This window comes from Amphiprion ocellaris, chromosome 10 (genome assembly GCF_022539595.1).
Source record: "Amphiprion ocellaris isolate individual 3 ecotype Okinawa chromosome 10, ASM2253959v1, whole genome shotgun sequence".
NCBI lineage: Eukaryota > Metazoa > Chordata > Actinopteri > Pomacentridae > Amphiprion > Amphiprion ocellaris.
Genome location: NC_072775.1, coordinates 14,128,383 through 14,147,370, shown reverse-complemented (window position 1 = coordinate 14,147,370; position 18,988 = coordinate 14,128,383). Strand labels below are relative to the sequence as shown.

Here is an 18,988-nt window from a genome sequence, read left to right as displayed (position 1 = left end):
TGGCTTCAGTGAGGGTTGTGATTTGGGTTTGCTAACCAGCCCCCTCAACCACCACCTCTCCTCCTGGCTGCAGCCTTGTCTTGGTGACCGATGAGAACCTGACTGCAGAGGAGAAGGAGCAGAGGGAGCGTGAGCGCCGCCAAGCTAACAACGCTAGGGAGAGAGTGCGTGTTCGCGACATTAACGAAGCCTTCAGAGAGCTGGGCAGGATGTGTCAGGTCCACCTGCAGAGCGACAAGGCCCAGACCAAGCTTGTGATCCTGCAACAGGCTGTCCAGGTCATACTGGGCCTAGAGAAGCAGGTGCGAGGTAGGTCAGCCAATACAAGTCCACATAGACCACGAGCCATCTCTCAGCAGACCTGGACAAAAGAGTCCAGTCAGTCACCTGTAGGGAAACCTCCTCATTGATTCTGTTCCTACTGACTGTGCAGCAACCAGTTTCCTCTTTGCTTGTATCACTTGAGAAAGATAAAGAAAGGAGAAGAACGGGATGAGATTTGAGGAAGTATATCCCTGCTATTCTGCCAAACACCTGCAGTTCTCACCCAACTTTTCACTCTTTCTGTCTGCCTTTTCCTGTTCTTTCCCCTTTTTCCCTCTTGTATAGTCGGCCTTTTGTATGTTCATGACTCTGCTTTATTGTCTTTAAGTCGGAAAAGTCACACTTTTGCCTTCTGTACAATGATTGGGTCTATCATTTGTTTCCAAAGAGCGTAATTTGAACCCAAAGGCTGCCTGCCTCAAGAGGAGAGAGGAGGAGAAAGTGTCGGGTGTGGACCCCCAGATGCAGCTCGGTGGGGGTCACCCAGGTCTAGGAGGTGATGGACACAACCCTGTGAGCCATATGTAACTCTCAGGTCAGTCTGTAGAATTTCTACAGTGGGATTTATGATCGCTGGAGTTCAACCAGATGAACATTACTGCTTATTACAATCTTGTTTTGCAGAGAGAGATTAATTTTTTTCTCCTTTCTCTTCCAGTTCCTGTTGATTGTACAGCCCTTAGAACACGTGGCCTTAATCTACCATTGTCATACATCTCAGTGTGTGTTAATCAACTTTTGGAAAAACACACTCCTCATTACTGACAAAGCAGGTGGCCACATTCCTGACGATGAATATGAAAATAACAAGCACACTGATACAAAAAGAGAAGAAAGATTTATTTACCTTTACATGACAACACCTTGAACCGTGGATGCTGGTTTGGAAACCGTGGGAAATTGGACACGAGGACGTTCTTATGATGATGTTTTTGTAAGACATTTTTAAAATCACTTCACAAGTTGGGTGCAAAACTTCTTTGGATCAAATAACACTTTTGGATCAATTGCTCATGTGAGCAAAGTTAGGATTTGTATCGTTGGATTATTATTGGCATTCCCATCAGAAAAGGAGGTCTTACGTTCTTCACAAAGAGAAGATTTGCATCTCATGGTTGAACAAAACCTCTTAATCATGCCTAAAACAGGCCTGATGCATAGTGTTGGGTTCGATAAAAATCATTCTTATCCTCTTATGTGGTGACTGAATTACAGAGGCAGGTTTGGAGACATCCAGCCACTGACTGGGCAATCGGAGACCTGACTCCTCTTTTTGATAAGCTGGTAGTTTGGGCTGTATTTCTTAAATTTATTGCATGAGTGACAAGACGCCACACTCACCGGCTCACTCATGTAGTTGGTTCCTTTTTTGCTTCTTCCTAACCGTGGAACCCTGAGTCTTATCTCTTCAAGTCCTATACATCTGTTATTGTCACTGCCATGCAAGTGGAATGGAAAGACTGCCGGAGAGAGACCAACCACTGACACAAACCCCATGACTAAATGCAAATGGAAGATCAAGAGTGACGCTGGATCAAATGTCCATATCGACACACCATCCTTCTTCCGTGAGGCTGCCGTTGGACTCGAGCGTCCTTCACCGTGGTGAAGTCGGTCGCTCTCAGCCTCAGCCATGGGGTCAGTGTGAACCTCTGACTCAAATAGAGCCAGCGTCAGCCCGCCTGCCCACATCGAATCATACAGACGCTGTTACAGCACCGTGAACTTACTGCATCTAACCTTCAGAGCAATTTGTATTGTGGTAAATTGCATTTTGTGAACAGACGGAAATAACTGAGTATTGAAAGGGATCACGAGTGTTACTGCTACGTTTGGGAGAATTTACACTATCACCATTGACTGACTTGTTTTGGTTGCTCTGTGTTGAGCATTTGGTGTTTTTTTGTTGACTTTTTTTTTTTTTTTTTAACCTTTTGAACAATTGTGGAGCCTGTTATAAGGATCTTCCTTTTGTAGAATTGATTTATCATTGTTTTTTAATTTTTGTTTTTTTTAACTTTGTAAGATAGCTGTAAGTGTTCTGTTTTTGTCATTTGGAATGCTTTTTCTTTTTGTTTACATTGTTTAAATGTCAGGCGACTCAATTTAGATTCCAGGAACAAAGTGAGTTTTTTTTAATTTGGTGCCAGGTGCTTTAGAAATGTTAGAAATGACAAAATTACCTGGTTGTAACATCACATGTTGTGATATTGGTCTTCTTTTTTTAAAATCCCTGTTTGAACACAAAACTGTCAGGCCAGTTGTAATTGGATCGTTCTGGAGTTTGTGACAGTTTTTCTTCAGATGAAATGAAACATGTTTTCTTCAGCGCACGCCCCTCCTGTCTCCCTGATGTCCAGCTCTCTGACGTGCTTGTTGATTAGTTTGAGGAAGGGACAGACGGGGCGGTCTGCACAATCTGCAACATAATTCACTGTTTCAGTGTGATATGAAGCATAAAATGAATCAAAAAGGGTGGCCTTAGTCATTTTCCTGACTTGGGGAGTTTTGATAATGGTTACTCACCAGTGCCTGAATACTTCTCTGCTACATGGTGGATGATGTTGCATTTAAGGATTTATAGGTTGTACCTTTTTTTTCTTTTACAATGCAGATGTATAAAGACATATTTACTTCAGTAACATCTGTCAGTGTCTCAGAACATCTAAATGAAGAAGTACACTCTGTGACGCCGGCCGCTTCAGTGTGTGTGTGTGTCATGAGATGTAAGCTGACTAATTACCTGGTCTGCAACTTTGATGCTGAAAACTGTACTCAAAACTTCTTTTTTTTGTGGTCTGGATTTAGTTCAATATAATTTTGTCTTAGACTGGCATGTGCTTTGATATGTATGTACAGCTGTATGTCTTTATCAGCTTTATCATTATAGGCTGGTACTGATACATAACAGTATTTGTCATTTATCACAGATCTTGCCCCCAAGGACGAGCCCCAATTATAATTTTCTTTGTTGATTTAGCTTTTCTGTAGAAAAACATGGTGTTTTTGTGATCTAGAAAATTGCTACTGAAGACTTGTACTTTTATTTCTGTATGTGAAAGATGCGTCTCCAGTAACACAGTATCAAAACATGCACCTGATATTTTTTTGTTAAAAGACCCTCTCTGTCCTCCGCAGCAGACGACCGGCTACAGCTCTCTCTTTACTCATGTTTGGGGACAACATCTATGTAGGCTATGTCCTCAAAGTGCCTCCAGTTTCCTATTTTTTATATATAAAAGTAGATATCGAGAACTGTTGTGTATATAACAGTAATGTAGCAATAAATGTGCCATTTACAAAACCCAATTTATTACAATGTCTTTTTTTAAGTTATTAAAAAAAATTGCTTTTTTCAGGATAAATCAGCATCTATTTGATCCTATTAAATGTACTCCAGCCATGTTTGAAAATAATTTGCATTTGATGTGAATTCTGCATCTGTCCAGTATCTGTGAATATGCAAATATTTTTAAGTTCAGAAGTTTCTTTACTGGTTGCAAGATGTGTCCTACATCCACACGCAGCATTGTTTAGGTTGTCCGTTGGACATCTTGCTTGCAGGTTAACACCTTAAATCAGAGATGCTGTTCGCTTTAACGCAAATGAATGTAAAAGCGTTTGAAAGTGGTACAGGGTCAATTTATGCTCACCCATCATTCTGAACATTGATGCACAAACATTCAAGAGGAGTAACGATTGTCAGAATAAGTTTGAATGGAGGGAAATCCTTATTTTTGAGTTTACAGAAGTGATTTCATAACCCAATATTTTATTATAGCTTTATTAGCCCACTAGGGGGCAGAAATGAGCTGCGTTGTCACCACCCTGGGACAAAGAAAGTCCACTGCACTTTATTAAAACAGTGCAGCTTCATTAATCATAATCGTATAATAAAAATTTTCATATAACACTTTCAAATAACGAGTTTACAAAGTGCTTTGACAGACAAAGCAAAAGTAGGATTCCCAGAAGACAACACCACAACAGAAATACAAACAGGCCAAACAAAAGCAAAGGGAAATTAATACAAACTGAGAACGTCAATATGATTGAATACAAACTAAATAATAAAATAATGAAACCATTTAGCTGCAGCCTTTGAGCCGGACGGCCTTCCAGTAGAAAAATAACACTAGTGTTATGAATTAACTTAAGAAGTTCAAATATTAAAGTTAAGGCCTTACATTGTTTTCTATGATGTGAATTTTAATATTAAGGATTAAAACACCTCCACATTTGTTGTCTATTCTGTTTTCTTTTACAAACAGTCCATGGGCTTTTATTGTTGTGATAAGCTTTTATTTTTGTAGTAACCCAAAGTATTCCGTGCACATGCGCACTAGGTGAAGCCTGGAAGGGAACTCGGAAGTTCTTCTAGCTTTTGAAGCTTCAACGTCCTGCCTTCGGAGGACATATTTTAGACAAAATGATCAGTAAACTGATAGGTCAGAAGTATGTCGCCATTGCCAAGTCATGGTAAGATGTTTTTATATCGTGTTTGTGATTTTTTTTAAAAATGCGGAAAAAAATGAGAGTTTTAGTTGGCAGAATCTCTGTGTCCTTAGTTAACGTTAGCTGTTAGCCTAGCGAGGTCATAGCTACGGGGACACGCTGACTTTAGCTAACTGAGCTAAACTGTGAGCTAAATGTGCTTAAAATTACGTTTTTATGTGTTAGAGATAGTGTTAATTATTTCTCTTTTGACTGCTATTTTTCTGCTGATATCATAGCAAAGATGTGAAAATCCTAACGACGTTACCCAGTTTGAATACATACTGAGCAAACGGCTAACAAGCTGACTGACCTCTCTTGAAAACGTTTGTTTTCAATATTGATTAGGCAAAAAGATAATTATTTAATTAATTATTAAGGCTGCAGTAGTTGGATATAATGTCAAATTAACGTAATTAAATGCTTAGACCATGGATGTGAACTGGAAAACAACAAGCAGCTCTTAGTGCTTTTATTTGTGAAACTGTAACCAGCAAGTCTCTGTCTTTTTTCGCAATATATTAACTAAAAAACGTGACAAAAGCAATAAAACAACTTGGCATGTTAGCTTGACTTTTAATAATAGTACAGTTTATCTTTTTGTGCAAAATTCTAAAAATCCTAGAATGAATATTAGCTTTTTCCTAATTAATATTGCAAATTGAAGATATTTTCCAGGTCACTTTCATTATGTTCATTATGTTCTACAGAATGGGCCGGCTAAGTGAGAAGAGGTCTAATCTGAAATTGTTTTTCCTGCTCCACAGGATCCCAACTATGGCTGTATGGGGCACAACAGGAAGCGTAGCTCTGGTCTACCTAACAGACTGGCGATTGATTTTGGATTATGTTCCCTACATCAACGGCAAATTTAAGAAGGATGATTAGTGGCAATCAGGTTAGTCCGAGGAATGGCACAGCAGCGTGCTCAATGAGGAGATTGATATTTAAAGCTCAAGCGTCATCACATTTCCCCCGGCTCAGCACTATTTCAATATCAATACTTCTGCAAGAGTGAGATTAGATTTATTTGAGTTTACTTTTTTTTTTTTATACCACTTTGGTGTTGTGTAACGTAGAATGCTTTCTAGTAACTATATATCTGGTTGTACTCACACAGAGCCTGAATATCACTGAGCAGAGTTGTGTAACATTGTGAATATAGAACTGTCTTTTAGACAGACCTTCTGTTCTAATTCTCCAACTCGATTAAATCAAGCTTTCTTTATCAGAAATTCTCACTGATGTGTTGTAGCTTCTGAATGAAGTAAACTTCACTGGGCTTTATATGATTCTAAAAGTGAAAATGCTAATTAAGCTGGAAATAACTGTGTAAGTCAGTGGTTTGTTTTGCTGTTCTCATTTGGGTCACCTGTGAAGACACATTTCAAATTAGGTTGTATACATATAACAAGTCTGTTGGGTATGGTTGTTTTTTTTTTTTTTTGCTCTCTATTATGGCAGCACTGCAAGACAACAGTTGCAAAATAACACCAAAGAGCAGCACTTTCACACAGACTGTCTAAATAAAGGAAATGAGGGCAGACATCCACCCTGAGACAGCAGATATCACTAGGTAGAGGTTTGCCCTTATTTCAGAAATAGAACGTTTAACAAGCAATGCCTGTTAACTCTAACCTGATATAAGGCTGTACAATCTACCAGGAAATTGCACTGATAGAAATAACCTAATCAACACATGAAAAAGCCTTATGTTTGCTGTTGTTTAGTTTGAGTAAATGTGGCTAGAATAGTTTATTATGAATCACTTGTTTACATTCTTTGCTAGATTAACAAATGTCCAGTACATTAAAGCATCCATAGTGGAGCTGTGCTGAGAAAATGTAGCAAAAAAAGTATATATATTTACAGTTTGGCTTTACACAACACTAATTCAACAATGGAAAAGCTTGATGTGTAAGTTTGCTCTGACGGTTTTTGTCTCTGTATGTGCTTCCTGTGATAATGTTAAGATGGACAGTGTGATTACTACATGTGAGACGTTATCAGACACTATGGTGAATGGTGAATGTCATCCAGTTCATTATTCTTAGTTAGTCCAAAATGTTAATGACAAAAATATTAAAATTAAACGCATGTTGTTTTACATCCTTAAACCATATTTAAAATGGATGTAGCCACCTTGCGGCCACTCACTGGTTTGTGGACTTCTGAGAACATGATAATCTGGCTGAGAACCTAAAAACACTGTTCACCCGTACTGTAGCTGCAACAATGCCCTATATTATACCCTGCTTTATCATCTGCTTTATTCTAAATGAGGCCGTCATTTACAAGTACCAGAGGGTGCATCTATCTTTTAATTACAGTCTGTAACTATACCTCGAAAAAGACAAAAAAAAAAAAAGCATCATCTGGCTAATGCTGTTTCTTTAATGCAACATGAAGGTGGCAACACACTTCTGGGATACTTATTTTCAGTAGTGACTAGGAAACTAGGTGAAATTCAGAGACAATAACCCAGACAGTTCAGAGGTGTCTGGAGACCAGAATCAAGGACAACGGCCTATATTAAGACTCACACATAGCCGCTTCTAATGAGCCAACCTGAAAAGCTTTTTGATCACTAGAAATCTGAACTGTTTAAACTTTTGTTTAACACGCACATTTTTGAATTTGTTTCTGAACAGTGTTAGACATTGAATTGTGGAGGGTGCTATTAGACGAAAGGTGTATCTCGTACTCCTGAACACGCCATTCAGCCTTCACTCCTGAATGCACTGACCGTCAGCTCTGATCTTTCCTGGTACACTGCACAATATAACAAGTTTTTATTTTCCCCCGTCAGGTTGGTGCTGTCTCTTTTTTTTTTCTACACCAAGACCTACATAATGAACATGAAGTGCTGCAGCCGACACTGTGTACTGTGTTCCAACTACATGGCAAACCACTGGAGCCCATCATCTTCATCCAGCTGCTCAGTCAGCATTGAACTGTTCACCACAAATATCCACGGAAATGCACCAGGATTTGGCATTTCAACGTTCCTCTGTCACTGAAAACAAGAGTGGAAGAAAATGGACGCGATACATGTACTTTTCTTTATTGGTTTAACGATGGGTATTTATTCATCTGTGCTCTGTGGGTCAGGTTTTGATCCTTGATTGTAACTGTTTTAAAGAGAACAAGTAAAGTATGTGCGATTTATCCTATATTATGGTTGTGTGTAATTATTTTTGCTTGCAACAATTGAATTAAAATGTGTTTCTAGATCCCAAATTCAGCATTCTTGGTTCAGTTCAAAGCCAGTTTGCATGGACTTACTGCTTCATCGGTTCAATGAAGGATATACTCAGTTAAAAACTGAGCCTCTGATCTATTGTTATGTCCCATAAATACAAATATTAGTCATTTTACTCTTATGTCAACAGACATGGTAGGGCTGCTTCTTGTGTTTTTCTTCTTGTAGAAATGAAAGGATGCAATTAATATCACAAACCCCATACTGAGTGCTGTTCTAGAAGAATCTATAACAAATATAAGTAGTGATACACAAATGTAAAGTGACTCCACTACATATATCAGTCCTGGAATACAAATATACCACAAAGAAAGACGTTTTCTATAATTTAGTTAAAGATGTCTTATTATAGGTATTAGAAAATGTATGGATAGCTTTAAAGTATTACATCTCATGCAGAATGGTGCTTTAAGCGGGGGGTGTAATAAATTATTGATACGATAAAATGAAAGCAGGATTTTAATGTGGCTGATGCAGGTGGTGCAATATCAGATTACTGTAACAACTGTGCACTTGCATATAGTTGTATATCCTTAGAAGTGACATTAGGAGAGTTCATAAAAGTTTATTCAACTTCCAAATTACCTAAATATAATTAAATATGGCTTAAAAGTGCCAGTATTTATCTATAATTTGAACCTTAATGGTGAGCAGTGCTCAGAGCTGGTGAGACCGGGAGCGTCACCGTCGGACTAGTTTACATGAATGCGGCGCAGGGATTATACAGTGCTCATTATGTTCCGGGGCGGGCGGAGTGATCTGCAGCCGTAAAGGTCTTGACGTGAGACGGACAGACAGAAGGACAGCGGGCTTCGACAGCTAACCACTCTGTAAATTCATGAGTGCAGTAACAACAAGCAGGTAGCTGGCTTCTTGTCTTTTCCGAGCCAGAATCACGGGCGAGAACATCGACACGACCGGGACCATGGAAAGAAAAAGGTGGGACTTTTAAATGTGCGGGCGAAGGACTTGTAGAAATGATGAGGAAATGCACGCATGCATGCATACATGCGTTTTGCAGTTGAGAAACAGTCGTCAAGTTAACAGGTCGAATGTTTTTATCTATACTGCTGCTACTGTAGCTAAGCATAAGCTTTAGGGTGCTTTGAGTGGGTTCCATTTGGAGGCTTGTAACTTAGAAGAGTGGTAATTTATGCGCTCGTCGCGGAGACATTGACGTCTAGGACGCTGCTAGCTTGATTAGCTAGCTAAGTTTCATTGTTTACACACGCTTGACTTGCGGTGCGCTGGGCCCGGTACAGTCACGACTGCACACTAACAATCGCTGCCACAGCACCGTGAGCTTTTTGCAACTTAAAGAATGAGTATATGTCGCCTCATGTGCAACACACTACTTATTTATCTACTTACTAGTCCTTTAAATGAGTACACTGACTGGCACGCTTGAAAAAGAGCTACTTTGTTTTGTTACAAAGCAGTAGCAGGAAGTAGACCTACTATAAACCTCGACCTACACTAATTAGTGCTAATTGGCATCCACTCACGTGTTTTGATTACTGTGGCTGATTAGACCACTTTAAAGGCTGTGTGGGCGTGTACAGATGTGCTCGAATGACATCTCCCGACCCTGTCATTGCACCTTTTGTGGCAGAACAAATTAACGCATTTTTAGGTAAGGATAAGCTCAGAAAACTGTATCTTCATCGGGCAAAGAACTTTATTCATAAGTATAAAGGAGATCCAGAGCATTGTTTTGATTACTTTGACAGATGAGGTATGGTGATTTTTTTTATTTATATTTTTGTAACTAAGACAAAGAAATTAAACCTGTTTAATCTGTTAAATTCTGTTTTATCTACATAGTGACCATTCACGTAGTAAAGACCTTACAAGTCCAAAGATTTCCACTGAGCACCGATTTGGCAACTGTGAGATGAAAAAACTCCCTTTTTAACAGGAGAAAACCTCCAGCAGAACCAAGTGGTTTGGGGTAAGGGAAAGAGAGAGAGAGAGAACAGGATAGCAGATAGAAAACAGACAAACAATGCTAAACAGACCAGTAACAAAAGGAGAAGTTGGTGAAGCCAGTAACTGTAATTAAGAATGTGTAATTCTGGAGCCAGAGATCTCTGCAGAGAGGACAAAACACAGACTGTGGGAGAGAGAAGAGACAAAGTTAGTGACATGTTATGGTGGCATATCAATGTATGGGAAGAGAAAGGGAGGAGAGTAGATGTGCTCAGTGCATCGTGGGAAGTTTCCCAGCATAGGCCTATAGCAGCATACCCAAGGGATGGTTCACAGTCACCTGAGCCAGCCCTAACTGTAAGCTTTATCAAAAAGGAATGTTTTAAGCCTAATCCTGAAAGCAGAGAGGGTATCAACCCCCTGAACCCAAACTGGGAGCTGATAATGTGATTTTTGCTGCAGTCTTGACCAAGCAAGCGTGTTCTCTTATGTCTTGAGAATGTAATTTGTAGGCCCGGAAATTTCTGTCGCACCACAGTGCTTCATTTGTAATGGTATTTAGTGACACATTTGACCCAAGTCAAAAAACTGCATCTCCTGTGATTGGATATTACACCATATTGTGTATTCAGTAACATTTTAATTAATAGTTAAGCCCTAGAATCAAGGGTGGGAGCTACAGGACAGAGGAGGGGAATTTGGTATATAGACAGTATGCATTTTTTGCCATGTATTTCTAATTATTTATATCTTCATCATCATGAATCCTTTGTAAAATTAGACTGTTAATGATGTATGATTCATGCATGAGTTTAATTTATGAATAATTTACTTAAATACAGATACAGACATGCATGCTGTTCTTGTGATCACCATCAAAGCGTGGGATATCGGTATAATCCAGAGATCAGGATATTTTTAAAAATATTTTTTCATGTCACCTGACGTGAAACAAAACAAACCTGAAACAACCCTCACCCTTGGTTGCCCTGAAAGTTGGCAGCAGAAGCGGTTACTTTTCACCTGTTATCTTTTTATTTTATTGTCATTCATATTCTTAAAAGGAGGAATAATAAAAATATAGAAAAGCTAAATCAAGTCTTTGAAATGTAAGTCATTTCTAACCACAAAATCTTTCTACAACCTTGAGTGCGTCTTAAAGCCATGGTGTATTTCACACACTGTGAAAACCCATGTGTGGGTCTGCAGGTCAATTCCTGCCTGAACGCCTCAGTTGGACACTGTTGTGTTGATAATTTTTCTGTTTTTTGTTGTTGTTTTTTTTCTAGTCTACCTGTTAAGCGAATTCTGAACAAGCCCCAGATTTTCCGCAGCACCCTTCACACTGATGTGAATGCCAGCCACTCCCGGCCTGGACGGTCACTCCTGACCAAAGTGCAGCACAACAGGCAGAAGCATCTCTACGACACCAATCACCACATCAGGGTGAGACAGAGTTTGGTTCTCATGTTTATGAGGCGTAAAACTGAATAAACTGAAAGTACATTTTGATGGAGACTCGCCACAAACTCTGCATCAAACAGGTTCACGGTGGACTTTTCCACTCCAGGACACATCTAAAGTTAAATTCTCATCATACTGTGCAGCCTTCTGCCACATTGTTTGAGTGTCGCATGTGCCTTCTGGCAAGCAGAAGTTAAAATGTCACGAGATTTTTTTCAACAGTGGCCACACAGTGTTTGCCGCTTTACCTTAAAGCTGACGGATGAATCTCCTTTGAAACATTTGCTATGGAAACCAGTCTGAATCTGTCATTTATTCTCTCATTCAGTCTTACCTACATAACATGCATTTAATAGCTGACGCTAATGAGCAGTACATTTTCATTCTTTACACTAATCTATACACATTTTGTACTTGGACTATAGAAACAAAATCTAGTTTACTAGGTGAAAATTAGTCATTTGAGATCCTAGATTCTAAATCTTTGGATTTGAAGTCAGTAGCTACTTCAGAGTTGCCATATACTGTGTTGGTGCCTCTCTTACCGGTACACCTCCCCCACAGATACTGTTTTATGCTTGACCGTTGACTGTACTACAAAGGGTAATCAGTATCTCATAAAAATGACATCACTGACTTTTTATATCTTCTGTTAAGCATGAAGAAAAATGGTTTCCTTATAACTGTTGCTGCATCTTAATCTTCCATTACACTGTAATGTTTCAGTCCTTTCTCACTCCATAAAATAAGAGATGCAACAGATAGCCCTGTTTGGTTCTCACAAAACGAAGAATAAAGCAATACTACTAGAGGTATAAAGGGTCTTTACAAAAGTCATGTTTGAAAATGGTTTATTATATGGTTGGAATCTGATGAAAGCTGATTATAAATCTGTCCAGTCACTCATAATGATGTTTCTCTTAAAGGCCAAGCCTGATTTAAATACAACGCTGCCAGTTCGACAGACTGCATCCATCTTCAAACAGCCAGTGACCAAGGTGACAAATCACCCCAACAACAAGGTGAAGACAGACCCTCAGAAGGCTGTGGACCAACCTAAACAAGTAAGTCACGGGGCAGAGAAACCTTGTCAGTTGTACTTATCTATTTTGTGTGTGTTGTCAGTAAAGTATTGAAAATTTAAGTAATTCCCACACTGCTGACTATTTTTAGTGAGTGCTATTATTTTTTCTTTATTCAGATACACACCCAGAGTGCATATCTGTCACATAATCAGTTTGTGGAAATATTGTCCAAAAATGTTTTATTATCTTCCCCTTTTCTGCTTTCCTTCAACCCTTAGCTGTTCTGGGAGAGGAAGTTGAGCGGGTTGAATGCTTTTGATATAGCAGAGGAGCTCGTGAAAACTATGGATCTTCCAAAAGGCTTACAGGGTGAAGACAACCTCAACACATGTCTACTATGTATATTTCAAACTCAGAATGTTTTTTTACATGGTTGACACCCCATTTTTTTGTCCTCAGGCGTTGGGCCTGCATGTTCAGACAAAACGCTGCTTTCTGCAATCGCCAGTGCCCTGCACACCAGCCCCGCACCAATCACCGGACAGCTCACTGCTGCCGTGGAGAAAAACCCTGGAGTCTGGCTCAACACGACACAGCCTCTCTGCAAAGCCTTCGTGGTGACTGATGACGATATCAGGTGAGATGTTCACACTGTCACACACAACCCAGCTCTGCCTTCCTCACTGTGGGGTTGATCAATACCATGAATAAGTGATAATAGCATGAACCCACTGCTGATGGCTTCCTTTTGAATAAATATTTTAAGTTGGCAATTCAAGGTGTCAAAGGTGTAAATCAAGTAAACTCTAAAAGTGCAGTTCAGCATAGTAGATGCACTCAGCTGTAAGGCTATGTAACATGTAAGGTCTGTTGTCTTTTTAATCTGTTAAATGAACATGGAAAATATTGATTAGTATATAGAAAGAATACTGCTTGTATCTGCTACCTGAGAAAGTGCACCAAATCTCAAATATGATGTTAGCCTCTGCCATAAAATTGTAACTGATGTACAATTAATTGTGATGAGTAGTTTATTTCTCTTTGGTTAACTTTCTGCCTTAATGTTTTGGTTTTTTTACATTAGTGATATTTGCAGTTTGGACTGATACCTTTTTCTTGCAAATCCAGCATACTACCTCTGCCAAGTTAATGGGCCAAAATATGCACAGTGGTGTTGCAGCAATTGGGATTTGCAACTAAATCCATGATGTTAATGTCAATAGATGCTCATCAAAATGCAACCTTGATCAAATATTAGTAGTTAAGCCCCTAGAGATAAACGGATGATGCCATGAAGCCATCGCAGCGGGAGGGGCTCCAGTGGTGGATAGTGACATGGAAATAGTGATTGAATATGACATTTGTCTTAGTTTCTAACAGCTGTTTTTATACAGGTGAAAGGAAACAAGACTGATAATAATGCATACTGATCGTAGTCAGCTTATATAATTGTAATTGGGTGATTGCGTAGTGTTTGTGATGGGCCTACAGTCAACTTGAGTGGCTCCCCTGCATACGTTATATTTTGTTCTATTCTACTTTCACTGTAAATGTTTTTATCACAAGCATTGTGATACACAACTTGACATTTTCCATAGATTTTCATACATAGACATTACAAACAGTTATTCCATGATGCTTTTAGAACTATGACTGGCCTCCTAATGTCACACAAATACACTAAATTTATTGTGCCCAACAGTTTAATGTTGAGATTTACCTTAAAATTTTAGCTGCTCTGTTTTGTTTTGTAATGCATTGTCACATATGCTATGATCTCAAATGAACTGTGGTGTCTTTTTTTTGGGACAGTGGCCCATAAACCGTAAGGTTATAGCCGTTGCTGTATATGGGCCGATCATTGTTATGGCCATGTGTAGTCACCCCTGCATAATATGAAATTATAGTGATTATGTAGGTTACACAGAACAAAGACAAGGGAGGTCATAGTTTTCCACGTAAAGAGCAAGCAGTCTGCATAGCTCCTCCATTATTCACAAAGTCTGATGAAATTTATGTACCGACGCTCTCCTATTTTGCTGCTATGGACCTGTTAAACCAAATAACTGACCTCTTCATACACCTTCAGTTAGTACCATACTATTTTCAAAACATGCAATAATGTTGTAGAATGTAATACTGTACAGAGTTCTCTAAGCTGAAATTTTCAGATTAAATTTCACTGCTTTGTTTTTTACTAAATCTTTTTTTTTTTTAATGGGAACTCATTTCCACAATGATGTACAGTAGCTCCATGTTGTTGATACTTTAGCTTAGATTTAACAGGTTTCAAATCTTGAAGTTGATTTTTGGTCATGTATTTAGGTAAACTAAACCCACTAAACGTCTGAAAGTAGCTAAAATATGGCTATAAATTAAGGCATTGCTAGTATTGGTTGTGAAATCAGTAATTTACACAGGATTTTCCTGTCAAAAACGCTGAACTGGTACTTAGAGTTCAGTGGGTAGATTAAATTGTATTTCACGGTGCTTTGGTGGCCATCAAAAGATGTGGTGGATGTTAACCCTAACCCATGTTCTACCAATTTCTCTATGTGAGGATGATGAAACAAAATCCTTCTTAACTTTTAAGCCATGAAATGTGTCATAGCATTAGTTCTATCGTTTTTTGTTGTCTGTGCCCTTCAGGAAGCAAGAGGACCTGGTGCAGAATGTGAGGAGGCGGCTTGAGGAAGCCCTTATGGCTGACATGATGGCTCATATAGAGGACACCGCTGCAGACGCAGCAGCCGACAAAGCAGAGGAGAAGGTTGAGCAGGTGGAGAAGGAGGAATTATAGCCAAGGTACACAAAGACACAGTAATGATCCCAGTACAGCTGAATTTCTGTGGGGTCTTCCACTTCAACTCTTTTCCACATGCACTAATTTACATTGATCTGATGGTATCTGAACGTGTCGGTTACATGTCTGAATGAGCACCCTGGTCACTTTTTCTTTCAACAACAATCTTACTAGTTAGACTTGAGCTGCATGCAGTCACATTAGCAACACAGGATTATGTTTAACATTAAATTATGTATCTATTTGGTGGAGGCTTTTTCTACATTTCACCACCAATGGTGGCCCAGAAACATCACAAAGAGCACTAAACATCTTTCCATTACTCTGTCCTGCAATATCACTTTTAATGTCATGAAAATACAACTTCATTGCAATTGAGACGGATACTAACGGGTCAGATGAATGAGAATCGCAGTTAATTAAAGTATTCCAGATCTTAAAAATGTTAACATGAACTGTAGTTTAGTTTGCTGTTTTCCAGTGAGATTATTTAATACCTGCAGTGTGAGATAGCAGCAGGATTCATATAAGTGTCTCTAAAGCAAAAGAGTTGTGCACATTTACACACACAAAAACTGCTGTAACTTCATAGTATACTTACAAATGATCCCCGAAATGGAGACAGGATCGATCCGGGTCTAGCTACACTGCATACTTTCATATATATCAGACAGTTGAGCTGTCGCACATAGTCACTTTAAAAGCGACAGTTAGCTCATTTGTTATGTAGCAGATGTAAGATAAGATAAAATGTCCTTTATTGTCCCCAAAGGGAAATTTGCCTCAGGCAGTGGTGCAAATTTTTAACAGCTTTGTGTAACAACAGACAGCCCAGTGACAGTACAAAAAGTACACAGCAAGGTACAGAATAAACCAAATATGCAGCACCATATATGAAACCTGCCATCTAAAAAAAAAAAAGTACATCACACATTCAATAAAGCTTCACACACATCATAGTTGGAGCGTAATTTTACACTTTAATGTGACAGAAATTGCAAACTGCCATTTAGATTTAATCTTCAGTGTTTCTTGGTGTATTATTAAGCATTACTGCCACTCTGTGATGTGCTGTAAAGTCACTTAAATGACAAATATATACAGACTGGGGTTCTCTCTGTCTTTGTGGGTAGGCATGAATGAAGCCATGAGGAACTTTAACATAAAAGTGACCCATGTCTATATTTCAGACTGCCACCACTTTAACAGACTGATGAAGCAGCAGTGTTACGTGTTCCATGTGTGAAAACGGTCTTACAATACTATGAAGGGTAATACATTCCTAAACAACTAACATGTCTCTGTCGTCTCTCCCACAGGTTTGTTTGACGTGAAGTTTGCTGGTAAAGTCTTTTCAATATTCAAATAAATGGCTCCATGAAGAATTTGTATACACTTAAACTGAAACTGATGGAAATGGAGACATTCTGCAGATTTTGTAAAAACAAAGACTGTTGTCTTTCTTTTTTTTTTCCTACACTTGACTATGTATTCCTAAAAGGGTGCTTTTTTTGGGTTTCAGTTTTTATTTTATACCTCTACTAATGTATGACAGCTGTGGATGGTGCTCTATACAATGCAGTGTTACATTTAGTTAACAGCTGTTTAAGCTCAAAGCTGAAAACGCAAACCTTGTGTGTGTGAATGAGGTGTGAGTGTGTGCGTTTATAATGTATAAGTTCATTTTGAAAAGTGTGTTCATTTTTAAGTGTTCTACCAGAACCTGTTGCTTTATATTTTACTGACGCTGTAGGTAGTGTGTTGTATAGAAAAGCTGCAGTATTTTCACATGCACACACCACTGTTGCAGCTGTGAGTAACTGAAGGATTTACGGTTCAGAGTATCGTTTTTTGTTTTTTTTTTTCTCTCACAATAACCTGAGTTTACATGGTATTTGCATTGGCAAAATTATTGTCAGTTTCATTTTAACATTTGAGTTTTGAACAGTTACAGAGAAAATACAAAAACAAATAAATGCTGATGTACTGTACCTCATTACAAGATTGTTACCGCTGTACCACTGTTAAATAAATGCAGCTCTTATAAGATTCATGGTGTACAGTGTGTCTTTTTCCCTTTAAAGATAACATTGTGTCTTTTCAAATGTGTCTTAAAACAATATTGGCAAGTCCGTATCTACGTTGAAAGAGTTGATGTAATTGTTCCTTTTGTCCTTAGTGGCTGAGAGATCCTCTATGTCTGATATGATGTTAATGTAAGATATGTTAAATCAACTCACTGTTATTTATATAGCACTTTTAAAACAACAGTTGATAAGATTACAACCCTGCGGTGTGAATTTACCCGAGTACATTAAGTATTACATTTAAAACCTTAGAAATTTATAAATTTAACTAGTTTAAGTTAAATTGTAAGTTCAAGACCCTACAGTGTGATAAATTATGGAGTTTTTTCTGTACAATTAAATAAATTAGACCTTACAAAACTATACATTAAAAAAAAGAAAAAATCCGAAGATTCCCTTTGAGCAAATACATGGAGTTCAAAATTCATAATCGTCTTTCGGCCGAAGCTAAAATGAGACTTTTGCAGTCAAACCCAATGGGTTATCTTCCTTTGAATTTAAAGTGCTAAATTCCCTCTTTGTGTCAGGGCCCCTCCACTGAGAATCTGCAAGAATAAAATGAGGGTATTTAAAGAAATATTTTTTTTGAATCTCTGATGCAGGGGTCTGAAATCGCTTTACGTGCACATATGTGCTTGTAAGCATATTTTTAAGAAAGATTTAAATAATGCAAACCTATACTTCAGATGATTTCTTGCAGTGAATATTTCAAGATAAGGTGGATTCTGGAATATTTTTAAGTATTTACAATAATAATAACCTGCACATTAATACATGCAATCACACAGACAGTGTAGGAGCAGTTTCAGTTTGAAAGAATTAGTTTTTAATGTAACTGTTCCATCTGTGCTTAGTGACTCTAGTGATCCACTATATCTAACATGACTTCAGAATCAGTTTTACGTGGAATTTGGTGAGGCGTTTTAGTGAATAACATATTTTTTTTTAATTAAACATGGATACAGTGATTTTTTTACAAGCAAGTTTTGCAACTGACTAGACTGTTTCAAGCCAAATAAACAGCAAGTGCAGCAAATTCAAGGGACTATAATAATAAAAAGAAGAAGAAATATTTCTTTATAGCATGCAGGAATTACTCGCTTGAGAATGTGCTAAATTACATGGTATATGGTGTAAGCAACTTGAGATGTGCAAAGGATATTAATCCTATTTAAAAAGCTGTGCGTTAATGTAAGGCATTGAGTCACTGTCAGCGGTGGAGGGTGGGGGTAGAGAGGTGGCGTCACTGGGGTTCTCTGGCTTTGTCGATGAGGCCAGCTGCTGTTGGGAGGATGCCGTTTCGATTTTTAAAATGTTGGGGGTTCAAAATGTCTAATCCTCTTTCAGCTGAAGCTAAAATGAGAGTTCAGCAGTGAAACGAAATAGGTTTTCTTTCAAAATTAGAATGTGTATTGTTAAATTCCGTCTTTCTGTCTTGGGTCTGTAAATCTGCAGGGCTACACTGAAGTAATTTGGCACTAAAGGGGAAGCGTTTTAGGAGAGGATTCCCTACGCAGGGATCTAAAAACATTTTAAATATACATATGGGTGCGTGAGTATTGTTTAAAGAAGGGCAAACCTATGTGTTAAATGATTTATT

The 18,988-nt window shown here is 38.4% G+C and overlaps 3 protein-coding genes across 5 annotated transcripts in view; all 3 read left to right on the top strand.

Moving 5' to 3' along the window:
• The window catches only part of tcf3a (transcription factor 3a), a 29,172-nt gene extending 25,539 nt beyond the window's left edge, over positions 1-3,633 (top strand). For 2 of the 3 annotated variants that reach the window (XM_023275947.3, XM_023275946.3), the window contains 2 exons: positions 713-859; positions 983-3,633. In XM_023275947.3, the coding sequence (XP_023131715.2) occupies positions 713-852 (140 nt within the window). In that variant the 3' untranslated portion in view covers positions 853-859; positions 983-3,633. Of the gene's footprint in view, positions 1-73; positions 310-712; positions 860-982 lie in introns of all 3 variants that reach the window. The other variant, XM_023275948.3, reaches the window with a different exon arrangement.
• Positions 3,634-4,738: 1,105 nt separating this feature from the next.
• On the top strand, positions 4,739-7,991 carry LOC111572326 (cytochrome b-c1 complex subunit 10). The gene is made up of 3 exons (XM_023275962.3): positions 4,739-4,803; positions 5,586-5,716; positions 7,628-7,991. Exons 1-2 carry the CDS (start codon positions 4,754-4,756, stop codon positions 5,704-5,706), a joined length of 171 nt encoding a protein of 56 aa, XP_023131730.1. The 5' UTR covers positions 4,739-4,753; the 3' UTR covers positions 5,707-5,716; positions 7,628-7,991.
• Positions 7,992-8,854: 863 nt separating this feature from the next.
• mbd3a (methyl-CpG binding domain protein 3a) lies at positions 8,855-17,350 on the top strand. Its single transcript, XM_023275964.3, has 7 exons — positions 8,855-9,019; positions 11,299-11,455; positions 12,400-12,537; positions 12,777-12,867; positions 12,958-13,135; positions 15,148-15,303; positions 16,621-17,350. The coding sequence occupies exons 1-6, from the start codon at positions 9,006-9,008 to the stop codon at positions 15,296-15,298; spliced, it is 729 nt and encodes a 242-aa protein (XP_023131732.1). The 5' UTR covers positions 8,855-9,005; the 3' UTR covers positions 15,299-15,303; positions 16,621-17,350.
• Positions 17,351-18,988: the final 1,638 nt, after the last annotated feature.